Genomic DNA, 20,562 nt, shown 5'->3' with positions numbered 1-20,562 from the left:
ACTTTACTTAGCCCACCCAACCTCTTCTATTGTGATCCTGCAGTTGCCATTTGGCACGTTCCTTGCTACACCTGTGACCGAATAGATTTACGTTGATCTCAGTTCTGGCATTACATCATTTTCACATTTACTACAAAGCGTTAATTCTAGCCCAATTCCCATAGCCTAAGATGAAAGTCGAGTTCAACCCTCAGTACTCAGACCAATATAATTTGCGACAAATTAAGTCGAAATGTCTGCTAGTGATATCAATAACACACATACAACAAACAATACGATCCATAAATCAGAATGAACAGCAAGGGTTAAGCCGAACGAGCAAAGGCATTATGATATAAAAGCTAGGTTAATAGGGTCACCTGAATGTGAACAATTAACGTTACTTCGTCCCATATACAAACAGGGGCGTAGCTAGCCCTCTATTCATGTGGATTCATAATTATGCTAGGGGGTCCGGTGGCATGCCCCCTCGGTATATTTTGAAAACAATTGCAATCTGGTGCATTCTGAGGGGCTTTATTTAGTACTAGAAAATGGGCAGTTTTAGGATCATGTAGACGTCAAGTACGCATACTGCAACTTTGGCTATATACATATTTTTTTTTATTTTTTTTTACTTTTTTTGTCACAGTCATGTGGATTCAGCCGCGTACTCGCGTATTGGCAGCTACGGGCCTGACCATGCTACTTGGACCTCGGCCAACCTTAGGAAGATAGTTCTAAAAATCAAGTAATTAGCCCACTTTGATCATTGAATAACGGTGTTGCAACGGATTTCTAGAAATGCTATTACCTTAATAGATATTCAGCAGCCTGCAGACGCAACAGTCCGCCACTAATAGTGCATAAATTAACTGACTTGCTTCATGTTTCGTTTCGTAAATCACCAGAAATTGCAACAATGTTCCCGCGTTCTTCGACGTCTGAGTACTACTTGATTAATCTCAGATTTCAACCAGCTTAATCGATTAGGTTGCACCGGTTATTAGTCTATGGGAGGTACAGGCGAATTGCTAGATGACATATTCAAATATTTACTGCCAATTGGCGTCTGATTTGTAACTCAAAAAACGTCATATATTGCGTCAGGCGGGCATCTAGTATGATGTATTACGTCACTGACGAAACAACTTAAGAACTTAAGGTAATAGTTATATTACTTTTACCGAGTTACTCCTAAGTTAATGGTCTGCTCATTAGATATATAACGACAAGCCCTCCTAGATTTAATCATACGCAATTTTTAAAGATGGATATAATACTCTATACCGATTTGACACCGAATTAACTACATACTAGACAAATAACATAAACGTACAGTTTTGGAATCTTTCTGCCCTCGGCAGGGGCGTTACCAGGGAATCGACGTTTGAGAGGGCGTAATTAAAGTTAGGGGTGCAACATTTTGATATGCGCCCCCCCCCCCCCCACCAAAACCGAAATTTATAAGGTATACGATGTTTTCAAGGGTTTTGACACCAATAATTTTTTATTTATTCAAGTCCGAGCTGGTGCATTTTGATGGTATTTTATTACCTTTTTTCTCCGAAAACGACAAAAAGTAAATTTGAACGATTTTTTTTAGGGGGGGGGGGTGTAGGCGTTAGCCGGGTGCTATGTTGCACTTTAAGCAGTGCGATGATAACTAGTTATTTATGTTATGACTAAATGACTAAAATCACTACAATTTAGAAGCAATGCTGTTTGAAGTTATGTGCCGTGTACATAGCCTTGGTTGTGATGGTTCCAGGGGCCGTATTCGCGTACAATTGTATAGACTCGAACTCAGTCTCCGCCTTAGGTTCAGGCAATGCTGAAACTATTTTGAATTTCGTCTTCACTAACGACTTTACCCAATTTCAGCTGAGATGGTGGTGTGTAAGCTTATCTATACTCGCACTCGGGCCTTGGCGAGTGCTCCGTTAAGATTGTTAGTCGTTTTAGGTTGATGGAGCATAGTGCACATACAGAATGTAACCCTGGTTAGTGCTTCCCTGGTTCTTTAACGTGGACCAGTGTATATCACTGTCACACGGGGCCCCCTTTAACGTCTCTCCCGGAAGACGATCAGTATTTTTAGTGATGCGACGGGGAATCGAACCTGCGACCCCTGGATTGATAGTCAAGTGTGTTACCACTAGACCACGGATCCGCCACTCAGCTAAGATAACTTTTTCTCGCATTCCAGATAGGTATATCCAAACATTTGACCTTGCTGGAAATCCTTATCTTGTCCACAGATAAAGATAAAAAAGTACCCCTATGTACAAATTAAATTTTACCTATATTTTGTTTAATTTAACACATGTGGGAGAAAAAGCATCTACCATGACCGCTCGTGTAAGATATTTTCATCCCAAGCCTCGCCATGTAAGATACGTATAATCTCGTTGATGCAAGTGGTATTCTACGTTCCTTGCGTCAGCAGTTGTTTACACAATATCAGACGCTGCCCAAGTGAAAGGTATTGTTTACACCAGCGGTTCCAGGGAGGTTCCAGAGCATGAGGCACCCCCACCCCTAAAATCCTCCAAGCTTATTTTTTACTTCAATAAAGGAGAATAAAAGTAATAACATACGCCCAAAATGCACCATTTCGGACAAGAAATTATTTAACTTTTCTTGGGGTTGCACCCCGACCGCCATGCCAACACTTTTAACCAAATAGAAATATGTTCTAAGGAAGGGGCGCAAGTCAATTAGTTAAGATCCTAACTTAGGATCGTAACTAATTGACTTGCGCCCCTCCCTCCAAAACTGAAATTTTCTATCGCAACTTATAATAAAAGGACGGGTCAACTTTATGACCCTCACAAATTCTGTATGTCTTATCTGCCTTAATCTTACACTGCGTCCAGTTGATAAATAAGTGCTTAACTAACGTATCTTAACGCTACTATTGCACTGAGAGGAGAAATCGATAGAGACCGTCGTTACCCTGATAAGCTCCAAAGTTTGCAATGAGTTCCACCCCCTTTAATGTCATATCGTGGATCCGCCCCTGGTTTACATGTTTGCTATTGAATATAGTGCTCATGTGAGGAAGGGGGATTTTGGTCCAAAGTATTTCAGACCACAGGCGTATGAGGTTGGGTTCTATGAATCCATTTTAAAGATGCACGCTTATTCCCAAATACGATAAACTACAATCAATACTATTGTTTTAATATACCAAAAAGGATGACTAAATGTCGAAAACAATGGTTCTTATGAAGAATACCGAGTTTAATATATAAGAAAGGTGCAGAAAACACGGTATTTCTACCTTATGAAACGAAAGTAGATCACAGTAAATCTTTTAGCACTTACCAATCATTAAATACGTTTTCATCTATTAAATACACGGTTACAATCTTGTTATCAGTAATTAATATTTTCCATAAATGCATTAGTTAGTACGAAGTTAAAGGTTTATCACTCAAAATTGATGTTTGTTAAACATGTCTATGTATTGATTTTAACAAAGGTTTCACCGATTCAGTAGAATCTATGCCTCCAAGGAACATTGTTTCACTGACCGATTCAAAGCGGTAAGAAAAATATATAAGAAAAATATTATTGTACAAATGTAATATGTTTTGTATTTTTTCCCGTTGCCTTTGGCATTGTGCTTCGAGTATCTGTTGAGCGTTGATGCATGATGGCATTCGGAACTCCTCGGCCTTTTTCATCGAAAACAACCTCAGATGTATGCCGGTACATCAGTTGAAGTAGTTCGTAAATTCTTGAATTATATCATTAATTAAATGTAGTGTTTTAGAGTTGTATTTATTGATCTAAGTTTAAATTGATTGCCAGTGAAGTGTATTATTGCAAAAATAATTAAAATTCCCTAGATTTAAATCAAAAAGTTTAAATGCTAAAAAATATTACTACGCGATCTACTTGCAGGGGACTTAAACGTCCCGCTTTTTTGAGTATGTAAACCGTCCAAATACATCCGAGGTCGTTTTCGATAAAAATGGCCGTGGAGCTCCGAATGGCTTGATGGGTGAGAGGCGGACACCAATACCATTAGACTGCTCTCACCCATATTCAAACTAGACATTGACATTATAAAAATAATCATAAAAATAAGGGTCTAGCACACACACAGCTTATCGCTGGTCGATATTCTAAGAAAAAAATATTGAGTTGTGCTTCGACATTTGTATAATGCTTAATTCTGTAACGGTCCGCTGTAGGCGGATGTGTGTTCATAATATTCCGTATAAAACGGAAGTACGTTCGTAGTACGTATGTTAACTTGGTAATATGCAAATTAGCAAAGCCCGGGATTTGTTGGTGTTTGTTTCATTACGCCAGAAAGCTCGGCTATCTGGTGTTGGTGTTTCATTGGCGTCTCACTTTACAAATGGTGGCAGCGGTGTGATGATGACAAAAACTGCCCGAACGGAGTTGCCTTACCCATAAGATTCCCAGACCAAGACTCGGGACGAGTCTTCTCGGAGGGGACAGTTATGTAACGGTCCGCTGTAGGCGGCGGATGTGCGTTCATAGTCTCCACTTCTATGCGCTTGCTAGAAAGCTCAGCTGTCCTGTGAGGCATAGTAAGTTGGAACTTCAACAACCATTAAAGCTCTGCTTTCCTGATGGTTGAAGTGTAACGGTCCCCTATAGGAGGCAGAGGTCTACAGCGGCGGAGGTGCGTTCATAATAATATTCCGTATAAAACGGAAGTACGTTCATACCGGATGTAAACTTGGTTGGTAATATGCAAATAAGCAAATCACGGGCTATGTGAGAATGGAGGAGTTAGTGTATATAAAGACCAGTGGACCACTTCAGGGTCGAGCATGCTTTTCCCTGAAGGGAGCTGTTGGTGTTTGTTTCTTTCAATATCTCATAACAATTTTTATGAAACAACCAGAATATGTTTCTTTACCTTTTCAATTATAGGAAAGATTCTCAATAATGAACTCAGTTGAAATAATATTTGATTAATTTTGTGGTACTTGGGCAGGGTTTTAGCAAGGCTTTAAAGGGGCAGAAAGGTCTGAAAAGGGCCAGGGCATTGAGGGATAAAAGGGCACATTATAATGGTTTGTGAAAAACGTACATTTAATAAATTTGACAAAAGCATTCAGTTGAAAAAGGTAGATGGGTACACATGCTGGTCTCCATGAGGGCAGAACGTTGCTTCCAAAAAAGGGCAGGGTGCATGAGCACCCTTCTTTAACATTTTAGTCAAAACCATTCACAAGTATAAGTATAGAAATCATAAATATCTGTGTATGCGCCATAAGTTTTTCTGCGACTACAATACACAACTGAAAATAAAAAAAACACAACAACAACCACATTTTTTTATAATTTTATATTTTTTAGCAGAGTTTGCTGGAATCTTTTGACAATGCAAACTAAACCTAACAATTTATCATCCATAAATTATATAAATGTATGTAACACTTATTGATCCATTGTTCAGATTATGTGATTATCAACATTGTTGTTAACTTGTATATGTGAAATATTTGATGATGTTTTTATATGATTCTATATCATCAAGTACAGATGGAATGTCTAAAATCTTGTTAGAAATACTAAGATCACAAGTCAAGTTTATACGGTAAACTTTCAGATTAGTAATGATTTGAAGGTTGACCACAATAATGTTAACGACGTTGTTAACTTCACTTAAGTATTAAACAATCAGTCCAATGCTGTTAACTTTAACAAAATTATGAACAATCAGCCCAATAATTTTTCCAGAGAAGATGTGTGCAAATAAAAGTACCATATTTAAAAAAAAATCTTTTAACATATACTCCAAAAATAATCAATGAATCACTTTGTTAGGTGGTAGTATGACTGTGTTTGACCATTATATTTCAAATGCAATGTTTAAAAGCTCTTTAACAACAAAGTAAACAGCTATTCACTTAACAAAGTAACAAAAAAGCCCCAGATTTTAACAAATACTCCATTTCACACATGAATGAATCACTTAAGCAGTGGCAGTATGTTCATCATATTTCAAAAGCAAAGTTTAAAGTAAGTTCTTTAACAACACAGTAAGCAACTATTGACTAAACATAATACTAACAAGAAAGCCCCAGATTTAATGCCTTGGTATAATACAGTTCTTTTTGACACACCCACAAAAAAAATCATACAAAAACAATTCATCGTTATTTGCTATTTAGAACAAACAATCAATTTGAGTCTCATATACAACTATGAAACTATTAAAATCACTGGTAGATTTTAAAGTGACTCGACACCAGATGATACAATTGCAAGAAAAATGTAAAAAAACTAACATAAAATTGATATGGATGTGTTCAACGCATTTATTATTAATAACTGAAGTATCACATCACTTAAGACACATGCCTCTTTAGACGTTTTTGCGTATTTTTCCAATTCCTAAATTTATTGGGTCTGTCTACCACGTTAATGCCAATTAATTTTTAAAATAGTGTCGGTATATGCATTTGTACTTGCCACATGACTTCCACATTCTAAATATACACACTTTAAACCGGGAAACCTTTATGCGCTATTTATACGAATCAACTCAGCTGAGACAGCGACAAAATATTATTTTAATCATGTAAAGTTATGTATTATTGGCCTCATACTAGCTCTTATTGACAATTCTATGCTTGTTGCGAGGAAATATCGTATTTGGCGATTTTGGAACCATCTGGTGTCTAATCCCTTTAAGTCTGACTAGACTGACTTCAGCACACCATCTCTTGTGTTGAAATTCGGGGCCATGGCAGCCTTGTGTTCCGGTGTGATGGGATGGTCTGTATATTGTATGGCAGTATCCGTATGAGACAAAGAAACGTAGGGGAGATGAGAGTTGTGGCGCTGAAGTGCCGGGTAATATGACCTGTATGTCAGGTAAGCCACGGTAAGCCCAAGTATACTGCCAACTGTCACATCTGAAACAATACAAAATAGTCACTGAATCAGTATTTAAATAGAATGTTTTATGTTGTTAAATGGTTCAAATAATTATTTTATGCATTTTCAGTGTGAATAGAAAATTTGACACAAGGACATTTGTCAATGCTAATTACAAGGCTAGCCTAGTTAGCAGCTCTGGAGCGTGCCCAAATTTTGCCAGCAATTGACCTTTTTTAATTCTGAATTCCCAATCCAGCTACATGTAATATCTTACCTCTTAATCCATCATAAATTTGAGTTCTGAATTCAACTAGTTCAGCTCATTTCTTACTTCCAAATCTAACACTTTTATCTATTACCATTTCTCCCAATTTCTATATTCCAAATTCATGGTATTTCTGAATTTCCAATATATTGTACTTGTGAATTCCCAATTCATAGTATTTGTGAATTTCCAATTACATTGATTTTTTTTGAATTCCCAATTCAGTGCATTTTGAATTCCCAATAAATAAATTGTATTTCAGAATTCCAAATCCACCAAATTTTTAAATTCCCAATGTATTGTGTTTCTGAATTACCTATTCATTGTGATTCTGAATTCCCAATTCATTGTGTTTCTGAATTCCATTTTCATTGTATTTGTAAATTCCCAATTCATTGTGTTTCTGAATTCCCAATATATTGTATTTGTAAATTCCTAATTCATTGTTTTTGTGAGTTCCACATTCTTTGTATACATGTGAATTCCCAATTCATTGAATTTCCCGAATTCCAAATTCATTGTATTTCTGCTTTCCAGTTCATTGTATTTGTGAATTCCCAATACACAAAAATTCTAAATTTCCAATGCACCTAATTTCCAAATTCCCAATTCACATCACTTCCAAATTCCAATCTCTTCTCCATTCTTACCCTGCCAGTGGTGATGGTAGTCTGCTGTCCTAGATACACCAATCATTGTAGCCCACAACAGAGGCAGGATGACGACAACAATACGCCAGGCACTGCCCTTTCCTCTCATGTTAAAAATATGAAGCTTACCGGCAAGATACAGTGAGATAAATGCCAGGCAGGAAAAACACACTGCAAAGAAATTAAATTATCAATAAAACACATTTTGCATAATATGAATAAGCACATGTTTGGTTGTCGGTTGGCGCAGTGGTTAGCACACATGCTTTTCACAACGGTGTCCAGGTTCGATTTACGAAAATTTGTGTGAGGTTGGTTTATGCTCACCAGGCCACACAATTGGGTTTTATCCTGGAAGTCTGGTTTCCCCCACAACGCAAGACCACACTCTCGTAACACTGTGCCAAAGAGAGTGATTAATGTTGCAATAACTTTTTTCCCAATCGTTATAAAAAAAGAATACATGCTGTACCATTAACTTTAGTTTTCTAAAAATCAGGGATACCCATTGACAAAAAATATTTTTACCGGTCTGAATTAACATTCAAGTATTCTGCATTCAAGTTTACATGCACATTATTTTAAAGATATTTAAGATTTAATACGATTGTTAATACACCAAACACCCTGCATAATTCACAACCAACAAAATATAGATAGTATCATTTCAATCAAACTTATACTGAATGTTTAACCTATAAATTTTCAATAACTTATTTACTGTTTTAATACACACAAAAAAAAAACAGAAAAAAACAAGGCTAATTCCATTGAAAGAGAAAATTTATTAGCAGCCAAATTTGTATAAAACTGGTTAGTTCATAGGTCAAACGGCATATCAAATGTCATTTTCAAAAAAGGCACTTTTTCCATTTTGAACCCAGTATCATCTGAAGTCCAAAGAGATGCAAATATTACCATGATGACTTGTTTTCAGTGAGAAATAAGGTGACTGCTGACATTTTAATATTTTTTCCAACTTAGATAATTTCTAACTCATTTTTCCCAATTTTACTGGTCTCAGACCTAATATCAATACAGTAAAGAAATAGCTGAGTAAACAAACATGTTGTTGAAAGATTGGTTCTACATACAAGTTGCATGGCCACTTGGGAAGCTCTTGTATCCCTCAGTAACAGCCGCAAGATCCCCGGTACAATGTTCTGGATCTCCTATAGTCCCGTCAGGAAAACATCGCTCTAAGAAATCTGGTCTTGGTCTGAAGAAATCAAAAGAAACTAAACCATTTGGTGTTGTTTTTTTTTAAATTGAACTCATAATAAATTACTTAATTATTTTTTTATGTTCATCATATTAAATTTAAGTTTGATTCAATGTCATCCTGTTGCAAGCTTGATCAACTCACATCGAAGCTCCATTGTAAAGTCAGCTTTTAAAATTTCTCAGGGCCAATTCTTTGGTACCTTTAACAGTACTTGAAAACACTTAAGCGTTATTAAGCTTAAGTAGCTTATTTTTAACTTAAGCTTTCTTTAACTAAATGAAAATTGTGATTATCATCAAGATAATTTTCAGTCCAAAATCTCAAAATGTAAACATTACACAAATTATACCAAAACAGAAATATTAAACTTAGCCTAATTTTAGGGGTTATAAGATATTTGATAACTAGGGCCTTGAGTCCTTTTTGAGGGGCCAAAAGAAAGCTCCCTTTCTAGTTCTCAAACCCACAACCTCTTTGGTGATAGGCACACACAATTATACCACTAGACCACTCTCAGCCTTTAAGAGAGTTAACCCTCTTAGAAACTTACCTACCAACACCCACTTTTATACAATTGACCAAGCTTCCTCCTAAAAATATTGACAGCACTGATCCTGAAATACGACATTGGCATTTTGAGCTCATGAAAAAACATTGATTTTTAGCTTGGAATGAGTCAATTTTTGCATTAAGTTCAGATTGCAGTTTTTCATATTTACATCTTAGAATTGATGTTTTATGGCTGAAAGCGTTACCAATGCTTTTAGAAAATAAGAAGATTTTTTCGGCAGTTTCCCAAATAAGTGTGATCTGTTATATTGTGAGTTATCTTATATGAATGATTTGAAGGCATTTACATCATATCCCAAAATCAGCTGATATTGAGACAAAACTTAAATCATGTAAAAACTGTCAATCTGTGAGACTGCAGCTTTAAGGCTCATTCACCGTATTCACTGAGAGCGACAGAGTCCTCTGGAATAGTTTGTGTAATTTGTTATATATGAACTAATAATTATCAACTTACATTTATCATGGTACGGTACTTCACTTAGGTTTTAAGGTAATTATGTGTAATGCCTAATCAATGAATCAGTCACGTAGCCACATTATCAAAATACTGTGCACAAAATTCTTTGCTTTGTTTTGCTTATTTAAGGCTAAGAACTATAAATATAATTATGAAGTTTATTTATTTTACAACAAATTTTAAACAAGTCACTACAACATTGATTTGAACTTGTCACCTTCATTGGCACAATGTTACACATGAGAGTGGTATTTATTGTGGGGGCAAACCCACTCGTACAACCGAACGACCACAAATCAAACTCACATTTGCTCAGGCCATTATCATAATATACATTCATTAAAATATTTTAAAGATGCTGCATCATTTGATATGAAAACTTACAATGTATAATTACAAGATATTGAATAATGGTGTTACTTAGAAGTAAGTTGATATTGTTGAACAAAGTTAAAGCCTGAACAATCGTTGATTGAAAAATAGACAAGAATACAAAGTAAAATCTAATACAGCCATACCCAAAATAAACTGTATAAAATCCACCAGATCTCTGGTAAAGTAGTACATCAGCCATCCAGTCACAACAGGGGCAAAAAATAAGGTGCACTGAAATAGGAATTAAAATATATCTGTATTTTTTTCAAATTATGAACAATTTTCTGAGCTATACATTTAAAGTACTATTTCAGTAGATGGTTTTAATTTTACAAGGGTTTTGATTTGAGAATTACTCAGATTGCAAATTCAAAACCTAGGCCATATCTAATTGATGAAATCAGATTAACTGTACAAATCCTTTCCAATTTCAAATATTACTTTTTTATTTCAACTGCCGTCTTTTTATTATTACGCAACAACAACACCAGAGATGACAACAACACCAAGGCTATGACCATACCTCAACTCTTTTTCTCAAGGAGTTAAAAATGTTCTAAATATATTGTACAATGACACAGTGACTCGTGTTACCCATAAATATCTGCTAGGATAATAATCTGGTGTTCTTGGAAATTTGTAAAGCCAATATTCTTCTTGTTGGATTTTTCTTCTAAACCCTGGCATTTTGTCAGTGTAGCTGAAAAAATATAATAAGAAGCATTTCAGCATTATAGAAATAAAACTGATTAACCTAGTATCGGTAATGGAAAGAATTAGTTTCCAGTTTGAAAAGGCTTTAATAGTCTCTTCAGAAACACAAAGTAAGTGTAAAAATAGCGGAATTCAATGAAATTGAATGTTCTTACCAATATATCGGTCCCAAATGATTAATAAAGCACATTTGTCCAAGGCAGGGGTCATGGTCATTTTAGGGGCCTTCAACAGCTTTGAGGACTTTGGACGAGCTAAATTTTGACAGAGACCAGGTGATATCACCTGAGGTCATTTGGAATATAAAACTAGACTTATCTTACCTACAATCTTAATAAGTAATAATTTACTTACAAAAAGAAAGCCATGAGGAAAATCCGGACTGCAATTTCTGACTTCATTGTTGTGCTGCCCAGAGCTTTCATGGTGATCTGTTTGGGCTACTCCTGAACCTGGAATGAAGGAGATTAACTATATTCATGTATGTTTTTAAGGGTACTGGCAGGTATTGAAATTAGATTTATTGATGAACAGCCGAATAAATAACTTCTTAGGGTTGTCCGGTTAGCGCAGTGGTTAGCGTACTCACTTCTTACCAAGGCGACCCGGGTTCGATTCCTGGCCTAGGCGCATGTGAGTTTGGTTTGTGGTCACCAAGCCTGACAAGTGGGTTTCCTCCACAGTGGTACTCCGGTTTCCCCCACAACACAAGGCCATGCTCTCGCGTTACATCGTGCCAACAAGAGTATTTAATATAATGTTGTAATAACTTGTTTCACTATCATTGTAAAATAAATAAGTTTAAACTAAATAAATAACTAGTGTTTAGCACCCCAAAAAAATAACCCATAATATATAATCCAGATAGTGAGCTGCAGCTCTAAAATCATTTTGCCAGTGTAGGCAATAGTTCTAATTAGAACCACTTGACTACCAATAGGTACATCAAATTTGAGACTGTTCTTAAACAGCGTTGTTGATAAAAGTGTTTAACACTGAAATACTTGATCCCTTATGAAATGTAATTTAGTGGGAAGTTAGTTACTATGTGTGTCATTTTAATGACAAATAGTGCAAAAAGCAACAATGTATGTAATACTATATATGTATTTCTTTAGACCTTACGGTCAAGGATAACCCCTGAAAGTGCAAGCACTTATTTCCAACAGAGTCCTTTGTTTTTGCTGAAGGGACAGCGGGCTGAAGAGACAGTGGTGGGATACAAGGAAGTCCAGACCCTAGCTCTTTTTCGAAGAGACCCCTTGGTTCTTTTACGTGCTTGGTGTAAAGCACCGATACACGGGGTACAACTTTCCTGGGTTAAACCAGTACTGAGTACACCACTTTTCCAAGCACTACCTTTTTAAATGCAAAGCGCCAGGCAAGGGAGCTACTTGTTCCAACTTATAATGTGTTTTAGTATGACACGGTCAGGGATCGAACCCACGACCTCCCCATCCTTAGGCGGACGCTTAACCACTAGGCCACAGAGACGGTTAAACAATATCTAACTTGATTGAAATATTTAAGTCGGACTACATGTAGACCAGTGCTGCATTATCTTTCTTTGTGTGATCAATTTTCTGACAAAATTTAGCGTCTGCTTAAATTGCATTCAGTCAATTAATTTTATCAAGTGAGTTTGTTAAAAGGAACAGCAGGTGATATTGCTAACATGCACATGTAACCCTGCTATGGCACTAACTGAAATACCATACAACCAAGGTTGTCAGATAATGCACCAGTCATTTGTAACCATGGCCCCCCCCCCCCAGGTCTCGGGAATAGTGGGGACTTTGACTTGCGGTCCACCCAACCCTGGGTAAAATCCGCGCCCTGCAGGAACGAACAGATGGTCAAATCCCCGCCAAATGCCCCAGCACCCCAGCGACCCTAGGTAAGGCCCATTCCCTGCTATAGTTTTGCGAACACAAAACCACCACATAAACCCTTAAGTGCGGGGCTCTTGCATACATGTGATAATTTCTTGGGTCGATTCCGGGACACCCATCGTAATGTCAACGCACACTAGGGGGGTCCGGGGGCATGCCCCCCCGGAATTTTTTTTAAATGGGGAACGTCTGTGGTGCATTCTATAGCATATCTGGGGCTATTTTAGTCGTTTTTAACGTCGGGAAAATGTACCTATTTTGACTGCCAAGACGTATTTTTTACTTGACATGGTTGTTTTTTTTTCTGCATTTTCTTGAAAAAATAAAACCACCAGATATTTTCCCAGGCTTTAAATGAAGTGCTAACCAGGAGGATATGCAGTCTACTTTCGGTTTCATCAAAACAGGAAATAAACAACTATACGGGCACCTGTTTTCCCGCGCTTTTGAGAACATGCGTTACAAAATATTTATTTTTTCATCACATTTAAAACGTTTTATGACACACAATATTTTTCAGACGATAAAGAAGATTTTCCAGTCGATGAGCTTTTTTCCGTTTGGAGATGCATATAATTTTGATAAAGACGTGTCAACAATCGGCTGTATAAAGCGATCACGTGACTTACCATGGTCACGTGATTAAAGCACTCTATATAATCACCTGTAAACCCCATATCGTCAGTTTTATTTCGGCGTAAAAATACACACGATAGTTCGGAAAAAAGGTCAAAACACTAAAATTCCTTATGGACGCATAAGTTGTTAAAAGTATAACGACGTATCGACTTTGAAATTTGAAAGGAATATGGGATGTTTTCCGTGTTTTAATTTTGTTTTTTTTACTCATTTTGTCACTTTCTTTGAACTTACCTTCATGCTCGTTTGTTGGTAAAATGTGTGAAAAATATCAATTCATCAATTAAAAGCTATCATTTATAAGACCAAACAAATCCATATGAAAACAATGAATTTGTATACAAGAACCCTCCCCCACTCGTTAAGCACAACAATAGGCCGATAGATCAATTATCGGGTGATTGACGATGACCTCGACGACACACGTACCAATTAACGGATTAGTGTCAACATGTCCTGTGTTTTACGACCAGTGTCCCGGACAGGCAAAATAGCTGACTTACATTGGTAAAATTAAGATAATCGATTCCGAGATTATTTTTTTTTTATGACTTTCCGGGACAAACATGCACCCTCCGTGACTCCGTGACAGAGATACGATTTCCGGGACAATCCCGGACGTCCGGGACGTTATCACATGTATGGCTCTTGGAAGGTAAAAACACGGCCCATTTCCCCGGCTATCCCTGGTATTCCCACGGACCTTGAGGGAGGGGGGGGGGGTTACAATTGACTGGTGCATAACCACACAGTCATACAGCTCAGAATGAAAGTCCATACTTATGATATGGCCAAGATTGGAGGACCACACAGCCCAGATTCACATACAATATACATATCTGATGATCTAGGGTGTATGGTATGCAAATCTGGACGAAATGTCAATCCTGTCTGAATGTCCGTCCAAACAGGGTGTATCAACTGCCAATCTTTGTGGTAATGCTGCTTGGTCTATTTAAATTGGATGTAACATTTCATCATCGGCAACCGTGATACTTTATTCCATTCACACAACATTTTTAACCAATGAAGCAGTGCATAATATTTAGTGTTTTGGAGGTACATTGGATGTATTGTCGAGTGACTTTTAATGGAAGTTTGCACATGTTCTTGTAGAGATATAAGTTAAAAAAACACACTTTAACTTGTTTTTCATATCAAAGGTGACAATGAAAAGTACTAAAAGGCTAAAATGTATACTATACCAATGGTAGACTAGAAGAGATGTTTGATAGGATCATTTACACGAGATTAAATCATTACTACCACTTGATAAGTAATTACAAGATGTAACAAATGCCAGATTAGTCAAGTCATTAAATATTTATTTTAAAGTGGCAAAATAAACTACTGTTAATAAGAACTAAACTCAAAATTATTGATTTAAAATGAGGAAATGCATTTGCCACGAATTCGGAAATGTTTACTTTGACACCGGTAGTGTTAAAGTCCATAAATATAATTCATTGTAATCTGATATTTTCTACTGTAATATTCTTGATTGTCGTTTATGTTTCTTAAATAAAATATATATTGTACCATGTTATATGGTATTTTCTGAAATTAAGGAAAATAACATCTTTTTACTTGCATAAATTATATTTATGTTTATGGATTCTTTGCAGAGCTGTCAACATGGAAGTAAAAATGTTGCAGACGGATTGAAATTCATTTTGCTGTTTAACAAGTCATTCACTTATTGTCAAATAGTCTCTACAAAAACAAAAGAACATGAAGCTGTCGCCTAAAGCTATAACTGGCGTTTTATCGCAGCAAAACAAAGGAGCATCGGACTGGTAAATGTTATCCGAATGTATCATTGGGTTATCATCATAATTCGGATAAAATGTGTTTTTGTTTTACATTTGCTGTATTAATATCTTTTGATAGTAGAGGAAAATACTTTACTTTGTTTAATTAATTCAATGAAATGTTTCGTATGTATCAGTTTGTTCAAATTGTACATGTATCTTATGCGCTTGCACTTCTACTGTAAAGCTGCACTGTCAGTGTCACTCGTTTATAATTTTGATTTTTTTTTTCTCTCAGAATCGGCTGACTTTGGTTTTGGTACCTGTGCCTTCAATTCAGTCATATAATGCACTGGTCAATTGTAACAATTGTAACCATGGCCCTCCCAGGTTCAGGGGTATAACAGGGATAACTGGGGAATTGGACAATACCTTCCAAGTGGCCCTGCAGTGCTGGCGATGTTACAATTGACTGGTACATAATCTCATAATAGGACAGATCTCAAAGTTATGGAAAACTGCCGAAAATTTCACTTTTCAGTTAATGGATGGGATCTTGCCCTTTATTGACAAACGTATGCTTGTAGTCCCAAACATTTTTAGCCTGGTACATTATTTACTCCAAAGATTCTAACAAACGTTTGGAGTCTTTCTTGCAGGGGTGGGATTTAGGAAAAATAATTTTGGTTATGTTTGCAAATGACTTTCTTTTTCCAGGGGTTGGCAAGGATTGGTGGCTTATGGATGTAACAAGAACATAGTTGTTGTTGATCCAGTAACTGTACAGGTACCTGATGGCTTATGTTTGTCTATTTAACCCTTTGATATTTGATACATGTATCTCTTGTCAAGTTGTATCACATAATAATGATGTACACATACTCATATAAAACTGTGCATTTTCAAGTATACAGTAATGTTCTTTTGATTTATAAATAGAAGGCTTTATTTAAAAATTCATTCAATGTTGAAGAATTTAAACTTATAAATCAGATTAAGTTTTTGCATTTATACTTTTGTTGTCCAGTTAAATAACGCTTTTGAATGTATATTAATATCATATATTAAGATTGTATATTTATAATGTGTTATATTTATAAAGCAAATAGCAATGTATGTAACTAATAACCACTTTAGACAATTATTTTTATTGTAGGTGCTGCAAGTACTTGACAAACACAAGTCATCTGTTGTGAAGGTAATATTTATTAAAAATCAATTAAAAGCTGTAAAATAATTATGTTATCTGATCTGGGCTGTGGCAGAGTAGTTAGATCTTATGATAAAGTGCATGAATTGGCAGTTCATAAAACATCTGTCATATCCTAACTGCATTCTTTTTTTTTTAGTTTTAAAGTATCTTACTTTTGATAATGATAATGACAAATGATATAATCGCTTCATAATATCTAAAATACTTTGCTTTAATTTATTTGATTCAAAACGTATATTTTTATGTAAAAACATTTGTACTTTTAATTTGGCTATGAAATTTTTAGAAAATTGACTTTAGTTAAAAAAATGACTTAAGATATTTAATGGCTACCGCTCTAGGGTTAATCCCTGATCATATTCAGACCCATTGATGATTCAAAAGTAAGGTACTGCATGATAACTAACCTAACTATACAAGATAAGATATCTGCATGTAGCAAAGCACTTCAAGTATTAATGGGAACATCCTTAAGTAAGTTTATACTGACAAACATATTCTGTGTATTACAACTACAGGTGCGCTGGTCCCGGGAAAACTATGCCCATGACCAGGGTAGCCCATACAGCCTTCGTCTAGCCTCGGGCGACAGTTCCGGTAACATTGTCATCTGGGATGTTGCCCAGGGAGAGCCCAAGTCAGAGTTTGGGGATGGCACCAAACCAATTCAAGGTCAGCCCAAAATAAATTTGTGTTATGGCTACATTACAGTACAAATTATGATGTAGTAGGCCAAACAAATTGATTTTTTGATTTTTTTTTTCAATTTCACTGCCCCAGAATAATAAGTAGGAAGGTCAGATTTTTTTGGAAAAATATTAGGTTTTAATTGTGACTGAATATCACTGTCACACTTCAAAACAACACCATTATTGTACTGAATTAACATAGTTATGAAAGATCTACTTAAATATCTGACTGCAATTACGTTTCAACTAATAATACTTATTAATGGCCACAATTTTGCATTCAACTTTCAATATGAAATCATAATTTTAGATTTGGAGTGGCTGCAGTGGCAGGATGCATCACATGACCTCATTGTGGCCCTGCACCCCCCATACTCTGTGATCTTGTGGAATGCTGACACAGGAACCAAACTATGGAAGAAATCATACACTGAGACGCTCACATCTTTTGCGCTGGATCCTTTCTGCTTTCGACACATGGCATGTATGTGTAGATTCTGTCGGATTTTATCATTGTCAGAACCCAGGCTACTTTGCAGAATATACAATGGCAGTGCTCTAGCTAGGCCTCAATAGCAGGGTGGGGCACCCTGCTGCCCTTTTCCATCCCCCTTCTGCCTTTTAACTACAACCTGCTGTGCCCTTTTGTTTGACATAATTTGTTTTCAGAAATCGGTATAAAAATAATAAATATAGTAACATAATTTTGACCCTAAAGTGAAGATAACAGCTTAGGTATTTATAACAAACTATTCGTATTTAAAGTAGTTACAACACATTAACAATAAGAATTGAACATTGACCCTTGAAAGTGCCTACTTTTAAAGGCTCAATCAATGAACGTCAAAAGTGCCCTTTCTGACCAAGCACCTTGCCCTTTTTAAAATCATGGCTGGAGCACTGCAATGTGAAAATACATGTAGGCTAGATACTTTATAATACACGAATATTCCTGGCCAATCATTACTTCTCATCTATTCGACCTCATTAATTATGCAGATGTACAAGGTTTCTGTACTTAATTTGCTAATGGTATTACAATGGTCGAAATTAACACAAGCCCGCAATCCCTGCACTGGTAAAATGTCCTCAGGGCTTGCTTAATGCTGAATTTTATATAGCAGGGCTTGTTAAAAAATTTGATGCCAAGCAATAGTATAAGAATTCAGGCTTGTTGATCCAAAAGTCTAATTTCAATGATTGGTATTAAATTGCTAAATGCTTAGAAATTGGTAGTTTGAAAAGAAGTGATTGATTTTAATGTTGTGTCGTGTATCATGTATATAATGGCATATGTTTAAAACGTTTTGTTACATTCACATGATTATTGTTTTCTACTGAGTCATAAGGTCATATATCTAAGTTTGTGTTATGAATGTATGATGGAATAGTTATTTTGGCTGAATATACCGTTCGAAAATAATATTTTTTACACTGCATCAATATTCCCGTCCAATCGTAACTTCTTGTCCATTTCGCCCCATTAATTATTCGAGAGTACAAGGTTTCTGCTTTCAAATTGCCCAGGGTATTTAATGGCAATTTGCTTATTGTTTGGTGGTTGTAATCTATTTCAATAAAATTTTGTGTATTGAGCATACAACAGCATATATTTTTAGCTCGACTATTCGAAGAATAGGTGGGCTATACTACTCGCCTCAGCGTCGGCGTCGGCGTCTGGTTAAAGTTTTAGGGCAAGTTGGGATTTTCACTTATAAGTCCAATACCCTACATTCAATTGACTTAATACTTCACACAGTTGTTCAGGCCCATCACATGATGAGGTTAGATAACTCCATATTATTCTTTACACAGATTATGGCCCCTGATTGACTATGGAACTTAGGTTAAAGTTTTAGGGCAAGTTGGAATATTTATTATGTCTCCCCCTCTCTGGGGGAGACATATTGTTTTTGCCCTGTCCGTCAGTCCGGTAGTCCGTCAGTCCGTCCGTACGTCACACTTCGTTTCCGATCGATAACTGGAAAACCGCATGACCTAGGATCACCAAACTTGGTAGGGAGGTTGGTCATGAGGTGTAGAAGATCCCTATTGTTTTTGGGGTCACTAGGTCAAAGGTCAAGGTCGCGGCGACCCCCAATGTAAAAAACATTTCCGCTCAATATCTTGACAATGGTTTGACCTAGGTTCACCAAACTTGGTAGGGAGGTTGGTCATGAGGTGTAGAAGATCCCTATTGTTTTTGGGGTCACTAGGTCAAAGGTCAAGGTCGCGGCGACCCCCAATGTAAAAAACATTTCCGCTCAATATCTTGACAATGGTTTGACCTAGGTTCACCAAACTTGGTAGGGAGGTTGGTCATGAGGTGTAGAAGATCCCTATTGTTTTTGGGGTCACTAGGTCAAAGGTCAAGGTCGCGGCGACCCCCAATTTAAAAAACATTTCCGCTCAATATCTTGAGAATGGTTTGACCTAGGTTCACCAAACTTGGTAGGGAGGTTGGTCATGAGGTGTAGAGGATCCCTATTGTTTTTGGGGTCACTAGGTCAAAGGTCAAGGTCGCGGCGACCCCCAATGTAAAAAACATTTCCGCTCAATATCTTGAGAATGGTTTGACCTAGGTTCACCAAACTTGGTAGGGAGGTTGGTCGTGAGGTGTAGAGGATCCCTATTGTTTTTGGGGTCACTAGGTCAAAGGTCAAGGTCGCGGCGACCCCCAATGTAAAAAACATTTCCGCTCAATATCTTGAGAATGGTTTGACCTAGGTTCACCAAACTTGGTAGGGAGGTTGGTCGTGAGGTGTAGAGGATCCCTATTGTTTTTGGGGTCACTAGGTCAAAGGTCAAGGTCGCGGCGACCCCCAATGTAAAAAACATTTCCGCTCAATATCTTGAGAATGGTTTGACCTAGGTTCACCAAACTTGGTAGGGAGGTTGGTCGTGAGGTGTAGAGGATCCCTATTGTTTTTGGGGTCACTAGGTCAAAGGTCAAGGTCGCGGCGACCCCAATATAAAAAACATTTCTGCTCAAAATCTTGAGAACGGTTTGACCTAGGTTCACCAAACTTGGTAGGGAGGTTGGTCATGAGGTGTAGAAGATCCCTATTGTTTTTGGGGTCACTAGGTCAAAGGTCAAGGTCGCGGCGACCCCCAATGTAAAAAACATTTCCGCTCAATATCTTGAGAATGGTTTGACCTAGGTTCACCAAACTTGGTAGGGAGGTTGATCATGAGGTTTAGAAAACTCCTATATTTTGGGGGGTCACAAGGTCAAAGGTCAACGTCGCTGTGACCTCTAAT

The 20,562-nt window shown here is 36.8% G+C and overlaps 2 protein-coding genes across 2 annotated transcripts in view; one reads left to right on the top strand and one right to left on the bottom strand.

Moving 5' to 3' along the window:
• Positions 1-5,317: 5,317 nt before the first annotated feature.
• On the bottom strand, positions 5,318-15,075 carry LOC128212316 (phospholipid phosphatase 5-like). Its single transcript, XM_052917711.1, has 8 exons — positions 14,854-15,075; positions 11,472-11,569; positions 10,998-11,103; positions 10,547-10,634; positions 9,549-9,612; positions 8,868-8,992; positions 7,774-7,944; positions 5,318-6,893 (listed from the first exon to the last, which is right to left on the bottom strand). Exons 2-8 carry the CDS (start codon positions 11,540-11,542, stop codon positions 6,676-6,678), a joined length of 843 nt encoding a protein of 280 aa, XP_052773671.1. The 5' UTR covers positions 11,543-11,569; positions 14,854-15,075; the 3' UTR covers positions 5,318-6,675.
• Positions 15,076-15,274: 199 nt separating this feature from the next.
• LOC128211327 (WD repeat-containing protein 11-like) overlaps positions 15,275-20,562 on the top strand; it is a 48,303-nt gene continuing 43,015 nt past the window's right edge. The window contains exons 1-5 of the mRNA XM_052916002.1: positions 15,275-15,444; positions 16,117-16,186; positions 16,556-16,597; positions 17,131-17,284; positions 17,612-17,785. Of these exons, the coding sequence (XP_052771962.1) occupies positions 15,380-15,444; positions 16,117-16,186; positions 16,556-16,597; positions 17,131-17,284; positions 17,612-17,785 (505 nt within the window). The 5' untranslated portion in view covers positions 15,275-15,379. The remainder of the gene's footprint in view (positions 15,445-16,116; positions 16,187-16,555; positions 16,598-17,130; positions 17,285-17,611; positions 17,786-20,562) is intronic.

This window comes from Mya arenaria, chromosome 12 (assembly GCF_026914265.1).
Source record: "Mya arenaria isolate MELC-2E11 chromosome 12, ASM2691426v1".
NCBI classification, from domain to species: domain Eukaryota; kingdom Metazoa; phylum Mollusca; class Bivalvia; order Myida; family Myidae; genus Mya; species Mya arenaria.
This window is presented reverse-complemented; position numbering and strand designations above follow the sequence as displayed.